General features: G+C 40.4%; 1 protein-coding gene across 2 annotated transcripts; it reads left to right on the forward strand.

Moving 5' to 3' along the window:
- Positions 1-27,966, forward strand: MMD (monocyte to macrophage differentiation associated). Of its 2 annotated transcripts, none has more exons than XM_026654540.2 (7): positions 1-107; positions 13,763-13,844; positions 20,549-20,709; positions 22,000-22,074; positions 22,990-23,091; positions 24,100-24,169; positions 25,401-27,966. In XM_026654540.2, the coding sequence occupies exons 1-7, from the start codon at positions 79-81 to the stop codon at positions 25,599-25,601; spliced, it is 720 nt and encodes a 239-aa protein (XP_026510325.1). In that variant the 5' UTR covers positions 1-78; the 3' UTR covers positions 25,602-27,966. The 2 variants fall into 2 exon arrangements, with proteins under 2 accessions (XP_026510325.1, XP_024049076.1); XM_024193308.2 differs by lacking the exon at positions 1-107 and adding an exon at positions 11,498-11,513.

Genomic DNA, 27,966 nt, shown 5'->3' on the forward strand with positions numbered 1-27,966 from the left:
GGACCCCGGCCCTCGCCGCCGCAGGAGCCGCCCGCAGCCCCCCGGCCCGACCCCCCGCCCGCCCGGCGCCCAGGACCCATGCGGCTGCTCCAGGAGAGGCTGCGGAGGTGAGCCAGGGGCCGAGCGCCCATCCCCGGGGGGCTCCCCCAGCCGGCAGGCGGGGCCCGGGGCTCCCCACGCCGCCCCCGGGGCTGGTGCCCGCATCCCCCAAGCCCACCCTCCTCGGGTCTGTGCGCCCCCTCCTGGGGGTCTGACACCTGCCTCCCCCAGCCCCAAATGCTGGAGCATGGGCGGGGCGGGGGGCCCATTACTGAAGGCTTTGGGGGGGACCAGGGGGTGTTTGGAGGGGCTTAAATTCCAGGGCTAGAACTGCCCCCCCATAGCTGCATGCAAAGCCCCGCCAGCCCCCCATGGGCTGCATCTGTCACTGGGGAGCCAGTCCCTTCCCTCCTGGGAAAAGGGCCCTGGGCTGTGCCGGCCGGCAGGAGAGATGAGGAGCCAGCGTGTCTCCAAAAAGGAAATAGATCGCAGGCAGGGATGAGATACTCCTCCCCCCCCCCCCCCCCTTTTAAGTGGGTGAAGGGTCACGCATCCGGTGGGATGCTTTGTCACAGGTTCATCTGTGGTTGGACTCCGCCAGCTGGCAGGGGAATTTCCAACCTAGAAATGATCTGGTCTCGTGAACGACTGGCCGTGGGGACGGTAGGGTATAGGGTGCTTTGGGATTATTATGTCTAGCTGTTTGTTTTGGCTGCTTTACGATGCAGAACGCGTGGTAGGAGGAGAAGGGTTGGCAAGGGACAAGCAAAGAGTGTGGTCTTTTGTGCTCTGATGTGGTTGCGGAGCCTTAAGTATATGGGGATATTTTCAATCCCTGCCGGCTTCTTTAGATGTCTCTTAGAGAAACAGGGAGGGTGAGGTAATATCTTTTAGTGGATCAACGTCTGTTGGTGAGAGAGACAAATTTTGGAGCCACGCAGAAGCTCTTCTTCAGGTCTGAGCGACTAGGGTGGCTTAAAAACTTCTCTCTCTCACCAACAGATGTTGAAGTGTTTAAGCCACCCTAGTCGCTCAGACCTGAAGAAGAGCTTCTGCATGGCTCCAAAACTTCTCTCTCGCCCACAGAAGTTGGTCCAATAAAAGAAATTACCTCACCCTTATTGTGTCTGTAATTTCCTGGGACCAGCACAGGTATAACTACACTGCATACAACAATTAGATGTCCATTAGCAGACAGAATTAGAATGCTGGCCTCATTCCTTGTTCTTGTCCCCTCCCTTCCAAAAATGGGTCAGTTCAAGGAACAATAGAACCCGGGTACTTAAATAAGTATTTGGGTTTTCAGGTGCTTCATTATTCTAACATCAGGTACAATGAAGGTGAAGTTTTGAATGACAAAAAGAACAGGAGTACTTGTGGCACCTTAGAGACTAACAAATTTATTAGAGCATAAGCTTTCGTGGGCTACAACCCACTTCTTCACTCTATATGCATCCGAAGAAGTGGGTTGTAGCCCATGAAAGCTTATGCTCTAATAAATTTGTTAGTCTCTAAGGTGCCACAAGTACTCCTGTTCTTTTTGCGGATACAGACTAACACGGCTGCTACTCTGAAACTTTTGAATGACAGTGAGCCTCCCAAGTGTGTAGGACCTCTGGTGTATTCCCCCCATCCCCCCAAGGAGGTACACCGTCTCAGTCTCTTGCAGAATTACAATAACTTTTTACTTTTGAGCAAGTAAACCAAAAGGCAAAGATTGAAAGATCAAAGAAATCAAACCTAAAGTAGACATGAGGGGAGAGAGCTTGTCTACATTTGAGCTTGTCTACATTGCCCATGCCTGTTTTGATATACTTGTTTTGTTAAGCTCCCCAGCTCAGACATGTGCTGCAGCATTACATGAGTGTCATCTAGTCTTTCCCAGCCCCAGCCCCATTATTTTCTCATTTTGAGCTCTGCCACCTTAACACGCCTTTACTTTGCAATTTCCAGAAATCTGGGGATATCGAGGCGCATGTAGTAATGAATTTTAGATTAGGCCATAGGGAAATATAAAACAGCAGGCCTTTATTTTTATAGTGGAGATTGTGAGCATATTGTGGGCTTGGGTTAACTTTCAGCATTCGCTTATTTCAAGAAGACTTTATGACCATGTTATGTTGGCTTCAGAGTTCATACTACTTGTGAACGGTGTTATTTATTATATCTAATGTTGAATGTGACAAATGGAAGCAATCTAATTCTGTGCTGATACATGTTTTGAAGCATTCTGAATTCTGTTGCTTCTAAAATAATTCTGTGTGGTAGTCAATAACATCTCAAACAGTGATCAGTGTGGTGGTTTTATTTGGTGAAGGGATTTCATTTATTTTCTTTATTCTGGGAAAAGATGGAGGGAAGTAGAAATAACTGCCAGGTAGACTATGAACATCAAACTTGATGCAGAACTGACTTTTTTTTTTTTTAATTTTATTTGTACCTTTATTTAGAGAAAAATGGAACAATGGAAATCACTCTTCCTCCCCCCCCCCCTTGGGTTGTCTAGTCTGTTTAGTTCCTTAAAACTATTACCTTGGTATCTAAATGTGGAATTCCATTTAATCGATTCCCCTGCTAATGCTGGTTTGTTCCTGCCAGTGTATTTTCTTATACTCCTGTCAATCATGGATTTATTTATTTTATATAAGGCCATTCAGACCTCCTCCTTGGGTTTCTAGTTATACAAAAACAGAAGGGCACCAAGTAAAACAAAAAGGCAACACATTTAAAATGGATGAAAGGAAATACCGGAGGCTTAAAGTAACTTGGTCTATGAAACTAAATACTGAAAAATATTTACCTCTAAAAGATTACAAAATTGGACCATTGTGTGAATAACATCATACAGAGTTACTTGGCTAAGATGAGAACTAGAATGTGCTATCACTTCATGTTTCAAAGCTTACATTGATCACTAGATGAAGTCAAGAATATATGGCAAAATGGGCAGGTTTCTTGTCGATGTGTTTCTTACTACAGCTTTGGATGTAACCCAGTGTTCAACACAATATTGAGTGTACAGTTAGATGGGCCACTGGTCTGATTACAGAAAAAATAAGATTGAATTGTGAAATAGTGTCTTGGCTACAACAGTCCTCATACTGTCTTCCAAACTCATTGTGGTCCATGGTACAGTTTAAAAAAAAAAAAAAAATCTTTCCCTTAACATAGGACTATTTAATTCTATATAATTCACATTTGAAATACAGAACACAGTGTACAAGGCAGTCTGATGGGAAATGAACAAGAATTTACATTAAAAACTTCACGAGTTCTGCCCTTTCATTAATCTAATAGGTTACTCTGCTTTTTATTTAAAAGACTGTCAGATACTTTAGGCCGAAAATTCAAGTGATTTAAAGGTGTGTGTGTGTGTGTGTGTGTGTGTGTGTGTGTGTGTGTGTAAACCTTAAGATGAAGATGTTAGTATGAATTGCCCAAGCCACTTGCCCCCCTGTTCATTACTTTCCCTGTCTGTAAAATGAAGATGCTTGTCCTCATGTGGGATTCTGCATTGAAGATGTAAAGGACTTGGTTTGCCTTTGGTCCAAGGCCATTTTAGTTTGATGAATACTTCATTTTAAAGCTTGGATGCCTTCAAACGTACTTTATACATATTGCAATGCTTTCACATTGCCTTGATTGATACAATTGACTGGTAACCGATCTAAGGGAGTCTCATGTCAAAATTGATTTCCTTCAGCAGAGCTAACTGGGGGAAGCTTCCCCAGCCCAATCTTCAGACTGTCTGTTTCTAATTAGCATTATTAGTCCATTACTTTCATAAACACTAAGGTCTAGTACACCAAAAAATCAAGAAAACCAGGAACCCTATGTGTCATTTTCCTAATGGGCTGTAAAATCCCTAAAATAGCAGTTCGTATTGATCATATAAACATGTTACAAATTCTCTCCTGCAACTCCTTTTCAAGTCCATGTGTTTACCTGATGGACCTGAATGACTTGGGCTTGGTCTGCGCTACAAAGTTAGGTCAACGTAAGCTGCCTAGTTGCATGTGCCTACGTTTAAATTTTGTGTCTGGCCAATGTAAGCACCCTGTTACACCGTCTTCTCAAACAGCGCTGAACTATGCTCAATGTACTGAGAGCCGTGCAGTGTCCGTGTAGACACTGTGACTTATGTCAACCCTAACAGTCCGCCAGCAACTGTCCCGCGATGCCTGATGCTGACGGCTCTGGTCACAATTGTGAACTCTGCTTCCCAAGGGTCGGCAGAGAGCGGAAGCCACCCCACCCCCCTTAAAAAACCCTTCACCATTTTGTAATACTTTTTCCTGATTGCCCAGCTTGGTGAGCACAGCTAGCAGCTTCCCCTTGGGTGCAACTGACCATGCTGTCTACACACTCTAGATGCGCTGCTGCCTGGAGTAGATGGGAGGTAATGGATTTCCTGGGCTCATGGTGGGGAAAAGAGGCTGTGCAGGCACAGTTATACAGCAGGCATAGAAACATCGACGTCTGCAAGCAGATTGCATAGGGGATGTGGGCGAAGGGGAACAACAGGGATCAGCAACAGAGCTGCATTACAGTGAAGGAACTACGGCAGGCATGCTGCGAGGCCGGCAGTCGATCCAGTGCTGAGCCACAGACATGTCGCTTTTAAAATGATGTGCATGCCATACTTTGCGGACACCCCGCCAGCACCCCACAGAGCACCGTGGGTACCTCCAAGGAACTGGACACACAGACCTCTGCATGAACAGCCAGGAGGAGGAGGAGGATACGTAACATGTGACTGAGGAGTCCAGCCATGCTGAAAGACAGGACCTGTTTGAGACTCCTCCACAGTCCAGGCCGTCAAGCACAGGGGAGCCTGCTGCAGGGGAAGTGTGTGAATGCATTTCCCATTACAGTCTTTAAAAGTACTGATGGTGCCCAACCCCAATGTAGCAAGGCCCGTCTATTGACTTATTATTTTCCTCATACTAGAAGAAGTAGTGGTACAACAAAAAGAGGTAGAGTGGTCAGCTTTTCATTCCCCACTAGAGATAGGCAGAGGGTAGGGGACCCGTGGAGCAGTTTGTTTACGTACACACGGATGTCCTTGAATCGTCCTGAAAGATCTCGACGACACTTCCATGGAGCTGTTCTGCAATCCTCTCCTGCAGGCTTCTGGGGATGACCGCCTTATTTCTTCCTCTGTGGTAGGACACAGTCCCACTCCACTCTGTGATGACTTTGGCAGGCATCATTGCAGTTGCCAGCTAGCAACATACAGGCCTAGGTGGTTTCGGGTCGCCAGCCGCAGCTGTGCTCTCTGTGCCTTTTCGTTACCCTCAGAGGAGAGTTCAGCTAAAATCACCACTGCCTGTGGAAAATAGTGCCCGTAGTCACTGCCATTGCCCTATACTTGTATTGTTTCATGCAACCAAACAATTCCCTCCTCATTTCTCTTCCCTCTGCCTCTGGCCGCCCACGCTCACGATGGCTGGAATTGGAGAGTGGGGCTGTGCCCGAGCAGTGTCAATAAGCGTGTCTTGTTTAAAACCTGAGGGCAGCAAGGGAAGGGAGTTCTGGAACAAAACGTACACTTTCCATTTTGACTATTACAGTGATACCTCTGTGTGTGTTAGCTGTAGCTCTTGCCATTTTGGCCTTCAGGGGTCCCCCTCCACACCTGTAGAATGCTTGAGCTAGATAAGGAAGAGAAAGAAGAGACTCGATGGAGAAGGAAAGGGTGGACAGGAGAAAGGCCCATCAGGAAAAGGAGAGGCAGATGCACCAGGGCATAATGAGGCTTCTTCAGCACAAAACACAGGTGATGCAAACTCCCTGGGGGCCTGCAGGATCAACAAGCCTGGACTTGCCTCCCTTTGCAGTCAATGGGAGGTGCTAAAATGGAATTCTTGTACACTTCCCCCCCCCCCCCATACTCTCCAATGTTCCACATGGCATCAGGGCTGCATCCCTACCCCTGCCACTCCACACTGGGAGACAGTAAGGACAACCACAGCTTCACATCCTGACCTGTGGGAGCCATGATTGTTGTCTGTGTAGCGGAAATGGACCTGAATGTTCTTTCCCCGTGTTTGTTTTTGAAATAAATTAAAAGGAACTAATTATTTGGGGGTTTTTTTTTTAATTGCATATAATTTCTATGCACTGGCTTTGGTACCCAATACAATCTATTTTTGAGAACATAATGTATCTTTTATTATTTCACAACATAATGCCTAGCACAACTGAAAGCACCCACTATTAGTTATTGTACAGGGCAACAGAACTCATGGGATCAGTGACAAACACCGTAATAATTATAAAGGTACAACAAGCATCGCAAAATTGAACACTTGAATAACATCAGCCCCCCATGGTGAATTTTCCAACTCCAAAATGATTTCCCATGTATCAGCAGCAATCCAACATTGCAGGCTTCCCCAGTGTGATTGTCATTCAGTTCTCAACTGACCGTGCAGCTTTCATTCTGGTGTCCCTGTGCTGGAGGGCTGGGGTAAGCTCGGCACACAGATCCAGGAATGTGGCCTTTCACAACTCGAAAGTTCTGCAGCCTCTACTTGTCATCCCAAACCTGCATTATGATTCAATCCTCTGATTCAATCCTACTTGTTTCTCAGGTCCAGAAGCCACACTAAACCATCTGTAGCTGCTTCATGAACACCACCAGCAACCTTGAATTGGTTTTTGCTAAGTCCCATAGCAAGCTGTCCTCCATGAAATTATCATGTTGCTCGCAGCTATGGTTCTTTTTGTGGCTCTGCAAACACCAGAGGATCGTGCGTTCTGTGTTTGCAACGCTTATGACAGTAGTGCAGAGCTGTGCGGACTCCCTGCTTCTGTCAGAGCTGGTGGACTGTGACTAGTACTGCATGGGTTTGAGGGGTTTTTACAAAAGGCACAAATGTTATGGGATAGAAATGGCATAATAGGATGGAGAAAGTTGCATGATCAAAACTTGACCCTTCACTCCCAGACCCCCTTACGTCACTCATTTCTGCCCAACCATTCAGTGCCTGAATTTCCCCAAAGAGGCTGCACAATGGCAAGTTGCACATTGGGATATCTACCCATGCTGCACCACATTGTGCATCAACACAAGCGCTCCTGGTGAGTATGTGCAGTGCTGGTGCAAGGAACTCAGTAGGCACATGCACAAGCCATATCTTAACTGCAGTGGCTTTACACTGGCGTAGCTTGCATCGACCAAAGTTCTGTAGCGTAGACATGCCCTCGGTGTATGACTTCTGTGCTCTGCAGTTAACAAAACAACCTTAACACAAGATACCGTGTGTGTGTGTGTGCGCCTAAGCAGAGCCCCAGTGTCCTATCCAGGAAACTGTTTTACAATCTTATCTATATTGGCTCTAATAATAAAAGAACTACTATAAGAACAGTATATCTTTACTGTTCAAGAGTCTTACACTGGAAAACATTTATGGAGTCTCTTGGTGTAACAGATACAAGAAAACCCAGTTAGTTTTAGTTAAGCTGTTACTGTGCATTCCTTGGTGATTTTTTTTTCCATCTGCCTGGCATATTCATTATTTTTATTTTCAGGTTTTTATTTATATTTTGAGGTCTAATTGTTCAGCTTAAGGCTATGTCTACACTGCACTTTTGTCAGTAAAACTTTCGTGGGTCATTGGTGGGGGGGGGAAAACACGCCCCTGACTGACAGTTTTGCCGACGAAAAGCGCCAGTATGGACAGGTGGACAGCGCTATGTTGGCGGGAGATGGTGTCCTGCCGATAAAGCTACCGCCCCTCGTTGGGGAGTTATTTTGTCGGCAGGAGAGAGCGGTTAGTGTGCTGTAAGGTGCACGGTGTAGATATAGCCTAGGAAAGCTTTCTCCTAACTGTGTAAATTTGTAGATTCAAACCTCCCGACCCTCACTTTTGAACATACAACTTAGTCTGAATACAGCATATAAACTTTTTTCATGTATTCTCCCTCTTTAAATCTGAATCCCTCTTGCCACTACAGTACCTTTTTTTCTTTCTTTTTTTTTTTTTAAGTGGCACATTTTCCTGCTAACCCAATATTAGAGATAACCAGTATCCTCATCACTGCAACATTCATGATTTTAGGGAACAAAAAGCAGCAGCATTCCCATAGGAGAAGCAGAGCAATCTTGTGCGTGATGTTCCCAGCCCCAACTGACTTAAGGAACAAGCATCTCAAGGTCACCTTTAACATGGCATATCGGGTCAGGAAATCAATTCTTCTATCTGTCTCAGTGCTACAGTATAGTTTTAACTTTTACATCCAGGAATAGTTGTCTGAGCTGATCTTTCACAGTAGATGTCAAAACCACATGTTCGTTTTTGATGAGTATGTAATCTTTAAAAGTAACCTTTTCTCTCTTTGGCCCAGTTTCTTCCTACACTGAACCAAAATAAATAGCAGAACTTTCTCAACACATAATGAAACTTGCGACATGGCAACAAACTCTCCATTCAAGATTGGATAATTATGAGCACTTCCCAGGGGCAAAAAAAAGGCCATATGTGCCGCAATAAAATTGCTATAGAGCATGGCCTGTCTTGCATGACCACTTAAGGGACCAACAAACTAGTTGTTTAAGAAATGCAGTCTGTAAATGTGGAGTATACCTGTACTTGGTACAATTATAGATGCTTGTGGATACAAGACAGAAGGTTGCCCAATAAGGAAGTGTCCACATTTCACTGCACTTTGGGAGTTGGAGGAGTTTCTTGTCATGAAGGGAAGTGGCTGACCTGCGTACGATATAAAAAGATTAAATCTAGATACTAGATAAAAAAAACTAGACTCTCTCTTCCAATCAATTCCTCCTTATAAACAAAATTCTACTAGTTGCTGTAACTTGCCTAGTGCTCCTAAGGCACTAGTCTTGTGCTGTAAAAAAATTATTTCACCATTTTCTTCAAATTAGCTTTACACTAACATTTGGTTTGTGTGTTTCTTGGAGTATTTTTTTATTCAGTTTGATAACTGTAAGGAAATACACCAGACCCTTGCTAGAACACGGGGATTTGAGACCATGTTATAGCAGGGACTGCGTTAAAATGAATTGTAATTAAATTAATTAAATTTGGGATCCATGGGCGTGACCGCGTTATATGCAAATACATGCTATATAGACGCGTGTTCTAGCGAGGGTCCCATGTACTTGTAAATGTTGGTCTTCTTGGAAATCTAGAATGGGAGTCAGTGTGACCTAGTAATTATTGTGGTGTCACTGAGGTATCAACTTTTTTCACAAAGGAGGTATGGGGGTGTCACACCTAAAGCTGATAGGTGATACAGTACTTTGAAATCCTCCCATTAAAGGCACAGTAGAAGTGCAAATTTTTCGAACCTTTCCCAGATCCAAAGCGGAGCTCTCATGTTTATTATCCCCAAACTCATTTGTTTTCCTTGATGTTTAAACAAAGCATTTGTAGACAAATTAGGATCTCTGTCACTATATGGATGAGCCCCTCCCTAAAAACACAATCCTGTGAGACAATCATCTATGGTAGAAAAAGGGTAGGGTTCAGTTCCCATTTAGTAGCTCAGTAATGCTGCTCTTCCAATAAGATTCTTGCTAAAGAGCGCTGAAATTCTCTACTGTGCTGTCAGTGTGTCCACCAAGTGGAAACATTCAAACAAGCTTCTAGAATCTTGTCTAAAGAAACAGACTCCATGTTTGTGAAGATCTCCGAACTCGGAGGCCAGTTCTACAACAGGGCTTTTAGCCAGTGTAATTATGTTGGTTAGGAGTGTGATTCTTTACAACACATTTATACTGGCAGAAAGCATTAGTATAGATGCAGTTTATAAAAAAGTTCTTTGCTGGTATAGCTTATTTCATTTGGGAAACTAGTATAAGCTATACGGACAAAAGAACTCTTTTCCTGCTATAAGCTGTCTACCCACTGGTATAAGCAATACCAGTCTAGTCTCCACTAGTGTATGGTATACCAGCCAACTCTCTTGGAGATGGGGGCCTTCGTGAAAGTCTGTATCTAACCCAGTCCCATTAAAGTCATTTAAGTTCATCCAGTCCTTAGAGGATCTGGCAATGCATTCACCCAATGCGGGCAGGGGACTGGACTCGATGACCTCTCAAGGTCCCTTCCAGTCCTAGAATCTTTGAATCTATTTCCTGTGCAGATGATTTTCTTTATTTTCACTTAGATATAAAACTATAATTTAATTTAAACTTGTACTGTAATGGGGTATCCCACTAACCATCTTAAACTCTTGTAAATCACGAATAGTTCAAAACAACTGAAGTAGTTAACATTCTAAATCCTGAAATAAGCAAAGCTTTAAAGTTAACTCTCAAGATATAATTATTCCTTTTGTTTCTACATATAATAAGGCCTCAAAGGTACCACTGTGGTCCATGGAGAAATTTTGTAAAATCATCCCAGACGTAATCAATGGAAAGATGTCTCCTGTGGTTTTGAATCCACTTAACTGTGCAGGAGCAATCTAATTCTGAACACGAGGCTAACCTAACAGATGCTTTATTTTTATCTATTTTCCCAACTTGGAAACAAAACTGAGTGAACTGTTGGGCTCCCTCTAGACGACGTTCAGATAATCTTTAACAGTTGTTGAATAAATAAAGATAGGCAACCAGGCATTAATTCCATTTTCCAAATGTCCTGGAAATCTGTTTACCTCTGATTGCAATCCTACGGTTGTTCTAGAGACTAAGAACAAATGTAAGTCTGCTAAATTCTTCATTGTTTTAGGATTTAGTGTAGTTCACTGCAATTAGGCATAAATGTTCAGTATTCTCTGGTGTGTGAATAATCATTACATTTCGTTATGCCTCTACAGGGAACTCAGAAAATGCAACTTTATGTAGAGATTGTATCTATTAGTGGACCAGTTTAGAAGGGGAGTTTTATTTTGATATCCTGCTCAATTTATCAGTCTTTGCAGGATTCCTTATTTATCAGTTTAGTATACATGAATAAAAAGCATTAGCACCCAGAGTTTCAATGTTAACTTGCACTGATTGTCAGTTATGAATAGATCAAAATATTTGTCACTATTTTCTATTTCACAAATAGGACTCTATATTTGGTCAAAAGAACTAGCTTCCAAATGCCACAACTTCAGCTGCTAAGATTGGCCTGGTCTGACGTCACAGCACAGTAAATGGATGGTATTAAAATAGGACTCTTGACTTAAGAAACCTAACAAGAAAAACAAAGTTCTTGCATTATAAACAGGACTTGTGTTATGAAGCAATTTTGAGCTCTGAACATATAAGTACCCGTTGGGAAGTGGGGGGGAGGGGCCTGTGCATTCATGATTCTGTTCCCTGCTGGGTACCAGTGAAAGCCTGAGAAACCCATTTGGGTGTTACTGGTTATTGGTACAAAATGATCTACTTGGAATAATTATTACTAACTTATTGTTTTGTATTACTGTAGTGCCTAGGGGCCCCATACCAGAACCCCACTGTGCTAGGCACTGAACAAAAAGAGGATCCCTGTCCCAAGGGACTTAGTGTAAGTTTAAGACGAGATGGATATAGACCAACGGGAGAGTAAGTTAGTATGACGTTTCTTCTTGAACATGAAATTTCCCTATTTGTGTATAGCTTTAAAAAAAGGTTTTAGAATGATACAGGGAATATTTGCATATTGGTTCTGGTCATGTTGCCTGTGTCTGCAGTTTTATGTGACACAGGGTTTTTCCAGCTGTTCTCAGAAGAGTATAGCTCAGGGGTCGGCAACGTTTGGCGCGCGGCTCGCCAGGGTAAGCACCCTGGCGGGCTGGGCCAGTTTATTTACCTGCTGACGCAGTAGGTTCGGCCGATCGCAGCCCCCACTGGCCGCGGTTTGCCGTCCCGGGCCAATGGGGGCGGCGGCAAGCCGCGGCCAGCACATCCCTCGCCCGCGCCGCTTCTCGCTGCCCCCATTGGCCCGGGACGGCGAACCGCGGCCAGTGGGGGCCGTGATCGGCCGAACCTGCCGCGTCAGCAGGTAAATAAACTGGCCCGGCCCGCCAGAGTGCTTACCCTGGCGAGCCGCGTGCCAAACGTTGCCGACCCCGGTATAGCTTATGCTGGCAAGTTTTTTCTAACATTCTCTTACGTTTTCTCGATTCTATTCACAAGCCTCTTGTGATTGACTCTTGGTTCAAGCAGAATTAAAATGCATTATTTATTTTAGATGTATACGCACATCCACTTCAAAAGGACCACCTATTCTTGCTCTATGCAATCCTTCAATTTCTAAATAAACAATAGGATATTTGCCACAACTTGTTGAAATGTGACCTAGATGTATGTTTGACTTTGAAACCATTGTGATCTGAATGCAGTCCTAAGCAGGCAGAAGATGGAGTATAGTCTTAACGGAAAAGTCTTTAGAAATTGGTTCATTGGTCTTATTAGGATACCTATATAGAGCTCTAGTTCTATAAAAATACTACTCACTTTTGGTATTCAAAACTATGTGTACATTTATAATATAAAATTTTTGACTTTTAAAATAATGCATCTCATTCTAGATCTAGCAAAATATTACTTGGTACTGAAACATGTAATGCAGCATGGAAGGGCAAGTTGAACATCTGTTATCTGGACTGTCTAATAAATGGTATAAATTGCCATATTTTTAAACACCTGCTGGGAATGATTTATTTTAGTGTCCTGATGCTACATTTTGCTTAGAAGTTAGACTGGAAAAAATATGGGGAAACATTTTTCATCAGAACTAGATGAACAGTAGTTCATGATCAGCGAGAACTTTGATATCCCCTTTGGCTCTCACTTTTCTGAAGCTACTACTGTAGTAACATGCTCTATGGGCAGGGCCGGCTCCAGGGTTTTGGCCGCCCCAAGCAGCCAAATGCGGCAAGTCGGCGGGAGGTCCTTTGCTCCGAGCAGGAGTGAGGGACCGTCTGCCGAATTGCCGCCGAACAGCTGGACATGCCTCTCCGGAGTGGCCGCCCCAAGCACCTGCTTGGTAAGCTGGTGCCTGGAGCCGGCCCTGTCTATGGGAAAAGTTGAGAGAGTTCAGCCGTGCTCCCTCTCCTCTGAATCTAATCTTAATTTGGAATAAACCCAATTTTCCTCCAGGATCTTCTGAATACTATGGGTCCATATGGCCTGGGGAAGAGACCGTAGTGAAACAGTCATTCAAAAAATAAAAATATGTCTTAGACTTGGATGACAGACCCAAAGTCTTGACCTTAGCTAAAAACACTAGGTTAAAAGACTAGGCACACTCAAGAGGCAAATGTTGAGGCCCCTTAGAGGATCAGAAACACCAGTATCTCAGCTGTCATGATCCAAAGGATTAGTCTCCTTTATCTACATAGAACTAGAGAAAACGGTTACAACTTTAGATAAAAGAAATCTTGGTCCTAGTATTACTCCTATTTTAACATGTATTCCCTTGAGTCCTGGCCATTCCTCAGAGCTGCCACCTCGTGTATGTTTAAAGAAAACAGAACAAGCCATGGGAAAAGCTAAGGTCTGATCTTGCATGCAACTACTACTAAATTAAGTGTCTTCCATGTCTAGGGGATTGGTCTTCTATACACTGGGACACAGAAAACATTATTTAATGAATTTCTTCATTAGGTCCGCTTTCAATTGTATATTATACCTTTGAGATTGTTTAAAATATCTGTAAGAAAAACATCGCTTTGCTTATATTTTTAACATGTTAACAGATTTAAGTTAGATGCTACTGTGTGTGGTGGTGTGTGAACTTTTTCTAAAAGTATTCCATGATTATCTGAACAGGTTCATGAACCACCCAGCTCCAGCAAACAGCCGCTACAAACCCACTTGCTATGAACATGCTGCTAACTGTTATACACACGCAGTAAGTAAATTCATTATTTTACCAGTTCTTTCAGTGAAACCCTTTATGGTATTGGAATCCTAAATTTCTTTTAGCTTTGAATTCTTTAATATATTTGTTTGCAACTTCTAAAATCAATCTGATGGTATACTATTACTAGAAAGTAGTAGTAAATACAAGCAGTGATCATAAACACATGTTCCGGGAGCGCAGAAGGATCCAAGGAGTCATATTTTGGAAAAGTCCTGCAGGTTAAAGGTTTTGACCCATCTATTTTCATTCTGCCCAATCAAAGGGTGACTAAAGCATCATGAAAATGGATCTCTATAGCTAATGATTACTATAATCCTTTTAGACTGATTATTTTTCAGTACAGGAAGAACAAGGAAGATTTAACAGTTTAAAAACTTTTGAGCCTTTAAATACAAGGCTGCGGCATAGGCTACATTTAGGATAAAAATAAAATGGAACAGCTTTGCTATGATAAAGCTTCTCTTTCTAAATTGCTTAGAGAGAAGTCTAGACATTTTTAAAGACACTAACAATTAAGGTGAATGTAAACTCTAAGTATCTAACTATAAATATCTATATGTTCCCCATGGACAAAACATTTTTGAGTGACTAGTTTATTCACCTAAAAATGCAGTCTCAGGTCAACTAAAACTATTTGTGAATTTGACACTGATTTGGCAAATAGTTTTGGCAAAAAAAAATAAATGTTCAGGCTACATTTACCAGGGAACTTGATTGCTGTTCAACCTGGTGGTGGTGGAATGCTTTTTGATCCTCTAGTCCAGTGGTTAGTACACTCATCCGGGATGTGGGAGGCCCAGGTTCAAATCCACTCACTCTTTGATTTGGAGCAGGGACTTGAATTTGGATCTGCCACTCCTACAGTTGAGTGCACGAACTGTGAGATGCAGGAAGGGCAGCTAGCGGATGAATGTAGCGACACTCAAGACTGCTCTTTTTGTAGCTGCAGGAACAGGAAAGAAACAGTGCGTATGAGTGAAGTTGGGAGAAGTTTACAGTTAAGTTGCTGTAAACTCCATTTGATATGGGAGTGGAGGGGTCAATCTGAAATTATCCAAAATACAGGGTTTTTATACCTGTGTAGAGAGCATATGCTATACTATAGTAAACTAAAACGAGCAAAATGTAAACAACTTGTATTTGCAACAATTTTAAAAGTCCCTTCCCGCTTGTTTTCATATAAGGGGCTCTCTTCTTTCTGTATTTCAAAATATGAGTCATGGTCTATATGCCCCAATGCTGCATCATGCAGCAGGGAGCAAAGGACTGCAAGTATTCCCAAAAGGGAGCAGTGGAGAGCTTGTCAGCTCTGATGGAGAGAGGGCCCTGTTTCTCTCCAGCCAATGTTAGGGAGTACAGAGGGAAACCATGTGGGAAACCATGTGGCATGGCCAATGATCATCCTATACTGCCAGTGGAGAAGTCCTCTCTGAAAGCCATGTACAGGGACAGGCAATCGAACTGAATGCCTCAAGATCTTCAGTGTTGAGGCTGGGACTGCTGCATGCTTCCCTGTGAATACTCGGGTTCCACATGGTGCTACCTGCTTTACATAGTCTTTCCACTTGTCTCCATACACAGAGCAAGAATTGGGGTTTTGCACACTTTTACCTTTCCCATGGAAAACTTATGCAAGAGAATAACTTTACATTGTGTTGCTGTGGCCTGTGCAACAAAAAGAGTAGTAACGTAACGCACAACTTGCCTTAACTTTGTGCATAAGCCAAAGCGATCTAACTGGTGTAGCTACTGTTCAAAGACCAAAATGGTGCTACGTAAACAGTGTGAAATGTGGAACAAGTTGAGGCAAAGTAGTGTCTATACCACCCTAGTAAACTGAGAAAATTGATGGGAAGTTTATACTGGTCTGCTATAGTTTGACAGCAAACAGCACGTTGGTGTTGCAATATAAGGGTTCTGTGGGTTTCATTTTGTGCTGCAAGAAGCTTATTAGAATTGTGTGAAGGATGCAATTATGTTTCACGAAGGATTTCTAGTGATGGTTTTTTTGTTTGTTTGTTTTTTTTTAATTTGGCTTCGTTCCAAATTTAAACAAAAACTGAAAAATTTGAAGCTGTAAGAAAGAAACTTCTACAAATATTGTTTCAGGTCAGTTGAAACGTTTTGTTTGAACAAAATTGAAACATTTCATTTTGATTGTGACCGTCTTATTTTGCATTCTTATGAGAGATGGTACAAATTTTTAAAACTTCCAAATGGAAAGTTGGTTTCAAAACAAAAAATCAAAATGTTTTATTCTGAAAATGTCCAGACAGAATGTTCTGACACTGTTAAACATTTTCTTCTGGTTTTCTTCCAAAAGGAAATTCCAGGGACATGACAGGATTTCACAGAGTGCCAAGATTTCAACAGCTCTGCATGTTACAATGGCATATGATTCCATCAAAACTTCTCCAACCAGCTTTAGGGCTTATGGTTTCTGCATCATTCATTCTGCTGTGGGCCCTAATTAAAGTTGCTGTTATGTGTAGCAATAGGGAAGTGCTATTGACTTTCCCCAGTGTATTTGCCACCTTTCAGTTCCTTCAGCAGATATTCCTACCAGCAGTGACTGCAACTTTCTCATAACTGAATGATTAGGATTTTTCCAAGGGTCTAACAGAGTTAGGTGCTTAAATCCCAGCCAGTTTCAATGGACATTCAGCTCCTCATTCAACAGGCTCATTTGATAATCCCAGCCCATAAAAATAAGCTGCATAAACTGTTAATGCATCTTAACTCCTTCCTGTCCTTTCCTTAATAGAAAGTAAAGCAAATGACTCTATCAGACGAGGTTCTCCAATTTATTCTAAAATATCTTAGTAAAATTGAAAGAACTAGGCAGCAATTCTGCTACATCTCCTCTAAAATACTGTCACTTCCCTGACCCCGCCTCCCCACCTCCCTTGCCTCTCCAAAGCTCACTGCTCACTTCCTCTAATTTAGCAAGTATGCTTTGGCGAAGGTGCTCAAAGTAATTGCTAACCTTGAACTATGAAATGGAATACTTTCTAAATTGATTTTACTTTATTTTAATGCTGGCTTTTGTTTCAGTTGGGCTATTTATAAAGTAGTGGATTTGGCACACAGAATTAGCACCTTGGTACAGTCTCTCCTGTTAATATAGTTTTGCTTACACAATGAACAGAGTGTAAATTTCAGCAAATTTGAATACCAAGAACAGGACACTGTCTGGCAGTTTAGCACTGTTACATTATATTGTGATGACTCAGCATTTTTATGATTCTGTCAAAATAGATCCATTCCCTCGGTTTGTTAGTAAATATCAATCCTAAAGGTGCTATCAGGACTTTCCCCTTTTGAGAACTGATACTGTATTTGTTGTATAATTTTTGAAGTTTTAAATTTCTAAAAGATCTGCTCCAGGAATTATTTTGGGGAAGTTGTATAGCCTGTATTCTAGATGGTCCCTTCTGACCTGGAAATCTTTGTATCTATGAAAAGTTTGAGTGGAAAACTTGTATTGCTTATCACTGCTCTAAGACTAAAGCTATATCTTGCTTTTTAAAAGGTGGATGAGAAATCCATTTTTATATACATCTTATTTTTATTAGAACCTATATTGTGTCCAGTGTAATTAGTGTAGTAGAGAATTCTGTTTGCCAGTAGGTAAGCAGACAGCAGAATTTCACTTCTGGTCTGACATAAAATGGCTAGATTGAAAGCAAACACCCTGGAAGTAATAAAACACCTTTTGTTTAGTTAACTGTTCTCATGATGCACTTGATGGGATATAGGCAAGGCATGCTATTTTCCAAATGGACCACTTAAAAGAAAAGAGAAATGTAGTGTGTGTAATTCTTCCATAGCAGGAATGGAATTTTTTTTATTTGGAGCTCAGAATAAAAGCCAGGAAAATGGCAGAAATAAATTACATTTGATAGCTTGCAGCGCTGTATTGATTTGTATCTGTATTCATCCTTTAAAGGCATGAAGGAAGAGATGGTAAAACAAACTGATTTGCTTCACCCTGCTATAACTTGAACTACAGTGGTCTTTATAAAAGTTAGACCCCACCTTGTCAAAAATATCTGGTATCTTAAATGCACTGTTTCTTAATTGTATAAAAGTTTACTTTTTAATGGTGACCACCAGTGCTTAAGTTGTCTTATGAGTAATATACCTCTAGGCTCAAGTATCTTTGGGTTTATGTGTATTCCGTTAAATCTGAGGATGGAGAAGACTAAATTGTATTCAGTGTGAACTTCAAATTAAAAGGTAAACATGTCTTGTACATTGGTTCATTTGCTGTGGTACTAACAGTGTAGTACTCAGCATATTTTTACAGTTATGCAGTTAGTTTATATATTCTAATCTTTGTAAAAGGGCCTTGAGGTCTGTGAATGGAAGGCAAAGGCATCATAGAAATGCAATTGTTGCATTCTGTGTGTGTGTTTAAGGATCAGTACATGCATTTATCTCTTCTTCTTTTTATTTTTTTAACAAAAAAAACCAGGCACCAGTTCTGTGCTTTTTAAATTGGTTTGTGAACTCTGGTCTTCAAGTTACAAACTGTTTGTTTTTCAATCCACAGTGCAGACTTTTCTTGAATGATCTCTATTGTAGCCATGCTCAGGATTTCCATTTATGCTACAGGGAGTTTTGCATGTGGATAAAGTACAGTATATCTATAATCAAGGAAGAACTTTGCAACCTGTAATTCTGTCTTGCATTACAGACTTTTTAAAAGGTGAATCATTGTCAAATTCCAGGATGCAGTGTTTATCATAAAAGACGTGTGTTTTTTCCACTTTGGGCTGTACCAATAATTTCATTGGTTAAATTAATATTTCATTTTTTCAATAAAGCCTGAAAAATCTATAGTGAGGACCAGTAGAATACTACTTTTGGTTACAGAAAACTATGTTCAAAATATGTACAGATGTATACTTTCTGTAGTTTGAAGGGGGCAGCTTGAAATGTTTCTTATGACCTAAACCAGGGGTCAGCAACCTTTCAGAAGTGGTGTGCCGAGTCTTCATTTATTCACTCTCTAATTTAAGGTTTCACGTGCCAGTAATACATTTTAACATTTTTAGAAGGTCTCTTTCTATAAGTCTATAATATATAACTAAACTATTGTTGTATGTAAAGTAAATAAGGTTTTTAAAATGTTTAAGAAGCTTCATTTAAAATTAAATTAAAATGCGGAGCCCCCCGGACTGGTGGCCAGGACCCGGGCAGTGTGAGTGCCACTGAAAATCAGCTCGCGTGCCGCCTTTGGCACACGTGCCATAGGTTGCCTACCCCTTGACCTAAACAGACCTCATCTGAGCACCTTTTTATCACTGTTACTGATTTGCCAGACATGCATACAAAAAATAGGTGATAAAGATCTTTGAACTGCCACATATTAAAATCTAAACCGAAGTAGCACATTTTAAATTTTCTTCACTATAATTATATAAAATACGCACAACCACTCTTTTTAGGATTTCATGTAGCATATTTGTACTACTAAGACTTAAAGATAACTCAAGTATGCAGAATGCTCCTTCAAGCCTAAAAGTGATATAGGTTATATTTTGTATTGTGAATTGAGGATTATTTTTCTAAATGTTACTCTGCAGTGGCCTTAACCGATCCTTGTTCTGTTATCAAGAGTACAGAAAAACTCCTTTTAAATGCTCAGTACATACATGAGAATTTCCTCCTGCTCTTATTTAGGCCTCTCACAAAAATCTGTGTGTAATCACTATAACAATTTTGCTTTGGGGAGTGGGATTTTAGTGAAATAGTTATGCTGGGTACAACCTCCAATGTGGACCCAATTATACCAAAATAAAGGTGCCTTATACTAGTATAGATTATTCCCATTTCCTTCAGGAATAAGTTATACTGGTATAAAAGCATTTATACCCGTATAAATCTTCATCACACGAGGGGGGTGTTGTACTACTTTAACTATGCCAATACAGTCAGTGCTTGAATCCTCCGTTCAGCAAAGCACTTGTCTAAATTCTGTTGACTTCAATGAGGCTAAAACACTTGCTTTAGTGTTTTTCTGAATTGAGGCTTTAGTTTTCTTTAAAGATTTCTCTTGCTCAGTCGTTATACTAAAAAGAGAACTTTTGCTCATGGATGCATGCATAGGGTGGGACTCTCTCTTAGCCTCCAGTGGGCACCGTGAAGGAAGAAGTTGGCCTTCAGTTTGCATTACTTCCAGCTAGGTAAAAATACCATATCAGGTTTTAACCTGAAATTTAGTTTGGGCTTGGCAAAGCAGTTGTGAAGACCGAAGATCTCCTTCAAAATCTTTGTATTTTAAGTAGCTTACTAAGTGAAGAGCTGTGCTGAGTGTCTGTTTCCCTGGTGCTTTGTGACTGGGATTAATCATTAGCCTCTTCAAACACTAATGTGAGGAAGAGGTAGAATTGATATATAAACCTACTAGTAGTAACCCGTGAAATATTTAGACATCAGTGATATTCGGTTTTGTGCCCTTTTTAGGGAGCTGCCATCAGTCTGTGCAACACAAACAGCTAATTAGGTCTTATTTTACTCTGTGAAAAGAGGTTGTGGGAAGATGGACAGGCACACACTTAGCATATTGTCTGTTGCTGTTGCTTGTGTATTGTGACCAGAGAAATCCATAGTTCAGGAATGGGTGGATGATTCTACACACTGGCTGGGGATAGAGAATAACATCTGTGTTCTTATTATTTCCTTAGTTCCTCATTTTTCCAGCCATTGTGGGTAGTGCCCTCCTCCACCGGCTCTCTGATGATCGATGGGAAAAGATAACCGCATGGATGTATGGCATGGGCCTCTGTGCACTCTTCATTGTTTCAACGGTGTTTCACATTGTTTCCTGGAAAAAGAGTCACTTAAGGTATCCACAGAGAACTCACCATTTGTAATGTTTTTCATGCTGCTTCTGAAGTGGTCAGATTCAATTACCCTGAGTAAGCAGATCAAGGAACACTTTCTTTCTGCTTTTGCAGAGCATTAAGAGGGGTACCTTGTGTGCTGTGTAATAGATTCTCCAGGAAATCTTCATTCTGTCACTGCAGACCTTTGGCTTGCAAGGTTGGGTTACTAAAGTAACACTATACTCTGTTTGTTGGGAAGAATTACTCCAGAGAAAACTAGATACATTATTTAAAGAACATATAATACTGCACAAAGTGTAGCTTTGGGTCACATTTCTATGTGCCTGCATGGCATATTCAAATATGAGTTGACTTCTATGAAGACAAAACTCAATAGGACACTGAACCAAAAATAAATTGGTCTTCTGCTAATCTTACACCTACCATTATTTCTGATCACTTTCTATAGGCAGAACGTAATGAATCACTAGCATGTTCCTGATTACTTCTTTATTAAAATAATAGCCTATACTTCCTTCCATCACAAGGCTCTGAATCACTTTCACTATACATGTACAGGACAGAGCAACACAACAAAACCACACAATTTATGCTGGCATTAACTGTTGCAGTTAATGGATGTCACGAGCAACTCAACATTATTCTGTAGAAGAAAATTGCTAGATTAAAAGTGAGGTGGGTTTGATCTCAATATAGAAATGTGATTGTTGGCTGGATGTTTTGCATTCTACCATACACTGAGCTAGACACAGAACTTAAGTGTCTCACAATCTAATACGCAGTTGACCAGACGAAGGTTCTGTTTCAAAGTTAGTCTCCAATAGCAGAATTCCTGCCATGATTCCTCTGGAGTCACAAAGCTGTCTTAAACAGCTTCTTTAAGGATTCCCCCTGCATAGTGCCTGTCATTGGGTAGTGTAGAGCTTGTGTAGCAACTCCATGCTATCTTGCCCTAGCATGGGGTCATGGCTGGGGAAAAGACATGACAGGAGCACTGCTGCGCTCTGGGTTGCCTGAGCCAGCTGGCCCAACGTAGATCATCCTGGAGGCTGCTGCAGGCTGAAGGCATAGCCAGCCCTGAAATGAGGGAGCACAGAGCCAGACCTGAGCACTTGGTCCCTACTCTAGTGTCTCAAAGACCAAGAAGCTTTACTATTGTACATGAAAGCATTTAAAAGTGAGACATTTTCACGTTGAACACAAAAAGATCTAATGCTTTTTCTTGACAGAGAGGCATTGTGACGTTTTTCCCAAACTTGTATTTTAGCAGCTTGTTTTTTCTTTGTTAGGACAATGGAGCATTGTTTTCACATGTGTGACAGAATGGTGATCTATGTCTTTATTGCAGCATCATATGCACCATGGTAAGAAATCAAATGTATATTTTCAAGGGATTAAAACGTCCTACGCTGTATTATCAATATGATTTCCAAATAACTTTTGTAAAGGTGTTGGGAAGTAGTTGATTGACAACATTATTGAACTGGGAAATGGAATATGGCCTAATCCCTTGGGATTTAACTCTGCTGCCTCCTCCCTCTTTTGTATTACAAGAAGAACAAACTGTTTTTAGAGTAGCAGCCGTGTTAGTCTGTATCCGCAAAAAGAACAGGAGTACTTGTGGCACCTTAGAGACTAACAGATTTATTTGAGCATAAGCTTTCGTGGGCTACATCCCACTTCTTCGGATGTTACTTTCTTTATATTGTTGAATGAATTCTGAGCTACATGACTAGAAATTATGGGCCTTAACCTGCATTCCTGCTTATCCAAAATTCAAACTGACTGCAGTGGGACATCAGGTTATGTAAGGAATGTAACAGGGCCCCTCATTTTTACCTTGAGTTTTAAAATTTGGACTGAAGAAGAAAGGGAGCTAGCGGACAGTGATACCCCTTTCGAATGAGCAATTGCTAAATTATCCAAGTACTGCAGTTGTCTTTTTCTCTATTCTACTGTCATAAGCAAAATACTATACTTCAACTTGTTATTGAAAATACTCTGAACATTATCCCTAAGAAGGGATGGTAGAAAGGGATTTGAAATAGAAAAAAGCGCTCTCTCTTCCTCACATCTGTCCCAGCACACCTAGACACTACTTAGTTTAGGTTCCCAAATAAATTTTCTTACCTCTCCAAGAAGTTGCAAGATTATTTCCTCTTCCTGTTTTCTAAACAAAGTGTAGCCCATATTGTTTTAAAAGAGTAAAAATCTTTGTATGTCAATAAGTTCCATTCAGTCATCACTTCTGTTGTCTATTGTAATCTTCACGTTTTCAGGTTAAATCTTCGTGAGCTTGGACCTCTGGCATCTCATATGCGTTGGTTTATCTGGCTAATGGCAGCTGGAGGAACCATTTATGTATTTCTCTACCATGAAAAGTAAGAATTCTAATTTGCATTAAACTGTAAACTGCATTTGAACTTGCTGCTTTATAAATACTCCTATAATAAAATGTCAGCTTGTCTTGCATATTGACTTAAGAACTTCAAAATAGCAGAAATACATAAATAGAAGGATGCAAGCTTATATCTTCTGAACAGATATTTGCACCCACTTTATCACATACAAATTTACAGTAACTTGTATATCTCACATTTAGAACAAATTTATAAATGCTCTTCTATGTCTTCTGTGGAAAACTAAGACCCAGCTGATGGAAAGTAGGCAAGGAGAGGAGGAGTATCTTTATTGACTTCATTCAGTAGTTGATCTTTACTGTCCTATTAAATCTGTTGGTGGGAGTTGAGGGAAATGTCTAGACAATCAAGATGTCTTCATTGCTTCCATATTCTACTATGCTAGTTAATTGATACAATATCCCTTATAGGATTACAGTGCAAGTTGCACATGGAGAAGTTACTAACCCAGGAAATGTCTACAATGCCCCTGTTGAGCTATTGGGAGAGCTGAGTCTATTTAGTTTACACTACTGTTTCCTTGAGCCTGTATGACTGCCTCTCATCGCATACCCCATTCCCGAGGAGCAAGCGACTAATCTTCATAAGTCTTTCCCAACCTAGTAAGAAAGAAGGGTTGAAACCATATGCATTGACCCACTTGGTGGGAGGCTCAAAGTGGTAGTTACAGGTACATCTCAAAAGTATGGAGAAAAATTGATATATTTAGCCATATATCGAAAGTGTGTAGGCAATGTTTATAGCATACTGTCATCCTCTTTCCCTTAACAGAGGGCAGATATTTCTCTAATTATGTAAATAAAACCTCAATGTGATCTATCTGTAGATCTGTCTGTATACAAAGTCTTTAGGTGGCTGATGGGCATCTGTTAGTTTAAAAAGTCATACATTAGCTGTTTTGTCTTTTAAGGAAATATTAAATGTGCATTAAAAATTCATCTTGTACCTTTCCTTAAATTATTCCTTTAGGTATAAGATTGTCGAACTCCTTTTCTATTTAGCAATGGGATTTTCTCCTGCTCTGGTAGTGATATCCATGGTAAGGAATATGCTCTTAATGTAATAAATGAATATGCTGTTAATGTAATAAATACCTTTCCTTTTAAAAGTAGTTTAGTTTAAAAGGGAGCTCCAGTGAAGTTCCATTTTTGTCTGTATAGCTGTTAATTTCAGTTCAACACACTGTTATAAATGCTAGTTGTAGAAGCACTGAAAGTATTTAGCCATCTGTTTGGGTTGATTGGTCCTTAAGCTATAAGCCAATGAAATTCCATCCATTATGTAGATTCAGTTTCTTTAATAATAATAATAATATAATATAATAATAAAAAAAAAAAGCTTAAAAGAATCATGTAGGGATGGTACTTCTATTTCACTAGAGCCAGAATGAATCAAGTAGTGCATTTCAGTTCCATATATCCAAACATCATGTATTTCAAAGCAATGTGTTTGAATTGTAATATTTATGACTCCATTTAATGATTGCTTCCTTGTCCCTTGGAAATTCAGAAGGAAGCTTTTAATTTAGCAGTGTGACATAAGACTCCCTGTAGTCCTGTTTGGCTTATTCACTAGCTGTCTTGTAAATTTTGGGGTGGTTTCTAGAAATAAGTTACTCCTTCCCTCTGTTTTTTGCCCTTTACATCCATTCTTGTGTGTTTGTGGTCTCCCATGTGTGTACTCCACTCTCAGCTGGGTAGAATGTCAGACCTGCTCAACTCTGATCATGTCACCTGATATTGCTTTGATAAGAGTAACCTGTGAAACACGTCACCCCACACACAATCAAGAATAGCCATTATATTGTAAATATTTAAGTACATTACAGCTTGTTGCTCAAACTGCTAGAACGGTGAAGTGATGAATCTGAAACAAAATTATAACAGCAGAAACAGTGACATTCTAACTTTACACATGTGGCGTAACATCTTATAATGATCACAACACCAGGCCAGTGTTCAAACAAGCTGAGTCTGAAACTCCAACCTGAACTGTAAGCATTTAGGATTGGCTGTCCTGTTTGTTCTGTTCATATTAGCTGTCACGTGAAAAGGTTTAGAAACTCACCCACAATTAGGATCCATATACTATGTACTCCAAAGTGATGTCTCAGAATAATCTTGTTTGGCCTTTTAAATGTCATTAAATAAGTCATCCGTCCCATCCCCTATCCCCGCCCCAATAACAAGGCCTGGAGACTTACTAACTCTCTGTTCCAGTTTTAATTTTTGAAGACTAACTTTTTTTTGTCTCTCCTTGTTAATTAACAGAACAACACCGATGGACTTCAAGAAGTTGCCTGGGGAGGCTTAATTTATTGCATGGGAGTGGTGTTCTTCAAGAGTGATGGAATCATTCCATTTGCCCATGCCATCTGGCACATGTTTGTAGCTACTGCAGCTGCAGTTCATTACTATGCCATTTGGAAGTACCTTTACAGAAGCCCTGCAGACATTATCCGTCACTTATGATTTAAAAAAAAAAATCGGCACTAGGCCTCCATAACAGTATTATTTGATGTAAGGAATTCTGGGGAATTGAAAAATTGCACAGGAAAAACTGCACTGACGTAGATAGTTCTCTGAATACATTTACTGTGAACAGATGTTAAATAATGTGTCCTGGAATTGCCCTTCATACAGCAAGTACTGTAAATAATCAAGGCACTAAAGTACAGTACTGATAGTCCATTCCACACTAGTAGAACTGGGTTCTTGATGTTTACTAACCAGAATTTTTGTATTCCAGATTAATTTTACAGTTTTTACTATATGAATTTTTCTAAATTAGTGATTCAAATTGTGAAAGTCAGTGCAATAGCAAAGATGTAACTTCTTTTGTTTTAAAATTGGTTTCTACTGTTTTTTCACTAGCCATTTAATAAACATAAATCATGGAGGGATAGATCTAGTTTTACCACACATCTTGGCATAATGACTTTTATAGAAATTTTAAATTGTTTTTTGTAAATTTTAAAAGTACATTTATTGAAATGAAAACACAACAGTCACCTATGCAGTTATTCATATTGCAAACTCTTGCAAGAAACTTACATTCCACATACTGTACTGACAAGCAAACATTATACCTCTTCCAAAAGTTTTATTACAAGTGTGGTTGTAACTCATAATTTTTAAAAACTTGTAATTTCAAAACGTGGTTCTGCCAAGCTTGAACGTGAAAACATGCTGCTCACTATAGTACATTTAGTTACTCAGGGCTTGTCTACATGGTGGAATAATGCAGATTACAGGGTGTGATTCGTAAAGTGCACTAACATGCTACATGTTAATTGGTCCATATGGACCCAGATGCTGCACATGAAAGGCTCCCTAATGCACTTTAACATAATACTGTTTCAAATAGCACTACATTAAAGTGCACCAGGGAGCCTTTAGTGCACACCAGCAGGGTCTGTATCAACTAATTAATGTGCAGCATACCCCTGTAGTCCACATTACCACACCATGTAGACAAGCCCTTAGTATGGCTTATCAGTGAAAGAAGCAAAGTGTTTCAGACAAGTAGTTAATACCAGTCAAACATTTTAAAGCCCCTCCCCACATGCCATCTATAGAGACAGTTGAATTGATGAGAGCAGACTTTTCAAAACTTGGCAGTATCAATGAAGGTGGCCAACTATTAAATATTCCAGTATCCAAATTACAATGAGGAAGCATCAGTAATTGTCCAGAAGAGTTAATATATATTGGTGCTGAAACATTAAGGCTGGGATATCAAAAGGATCTCCGTGGAGTTGGGTACCAGCAACCCTGGGCTTTGAGTGGGCGTTGTATGTCTAACTCCCTTAGGCTCCTTCAGAATCCCAGCCAAAACTGGTATATTGCAATTGCTGATAACTTAGAGTATTTTATGGTTACTGGTTCCTCACACACATGGCCTTCTAGTGAAGAAAGCCTGAAGAACTTGATACAATATCTCTCATCAATTTGGGACCTTAAGAAGAGCAAAACTGGTCTTAGCATATTGCTATTTTCTGTACAGGAAAACAAAATGTAGCAAGGCATGATTGTAGAACACGTGCATTAAATATCTAGATGTAGACGCCTCCCTGTAATGCTGTTCGTCCAGTTATTGTATCTGTCCCACTACATTATCAATGTCTTATATTAAGATTGACTTGATCCTTTTTTCTAATTTACTCAGTTTTTCATGTCAGTATTTTAAAAACTAAAAACAAAACAAACATGTTGCCTTTTTCAGATTTTGTTCTGGGTATTGCCTGTCTTCAAACAATAGACTAGTACAATAGAGATGTTTTTCAAGGTACTATTTAATATTTCATCTGAACTTGCCAGTGGGTTGTTTGCATATTATAGAATCTGTACAGGTCTATAAAATTTCCAGGAAGGGACACTTTTTAAAAAAAAAATCAAGGCATGGAAATGAGTTGCCATACAGTGTTAGCTGGTGACTGGAAAACGGCACCACTACACTCGTAGTGTACCACTAGTTAAATCTCTAAAAAGCATAAAAATGGAACATCTGGGCAGACAATCCCTTGTATGACAGTCTTAAACATGTGGATGCCTGTGGTTTGTTTTTAATGTTTTTTCACTTCTGTGGGTTCATCTATTCTGTTCAAATGCAGCACTGTTAAAACCACTAAAATCTGTGTCAACGTTTGCTTTTTGTCAAAAATGAAATTTTTGCTTGGATTTGTTCCATTATCTTTTAAGTTAATTTTCACGGCCAGTTGTTCGGAGTGTTTAATGGTGAAAATGGTTTTTAAAAATTTGAACTCGCCAAAAATATTTTGAATTACTGTATTCTAGTCTAAATGAATTTGAATGTACTAGACTATTTAAAAAAATA

Source organism: Terrapene carolina, unplaced genomic scaffold, assembly GCF_002925995.2.
Source record: "Terrapene carolina triunguis isolate 2854851 unplaced genomic scaffold, T_m_triunguis-2.0 Scaffold192, whole genome shotgun sequence".
NCBI lineage: Eukaryota > Metazoa > Chordata > Testudines > Emydidae > Terrapene > Terrapene triunguis.

Coding starts and splice junctions, on each gene's coding strand:
- MMD (XM_026654540.2), top strand. CDS start 79: ATGCGGCTGCTCCAGGAGAGGCTGCGGAG. Junction 108..13,762: donor CTCCAGGAGAGGCTGCGGAG/GTGAGCCAGGGG, acceptor TTATCTGAACAG/GTTCATGAACCACCCAGCTC. Junction 13,845..20,548: donor CTAACTGTTATACACACGCA/GTAAGTAAATTC, acceptor TTATTTCCTTAG/TTCCTCATTTTTCCAGCCAT.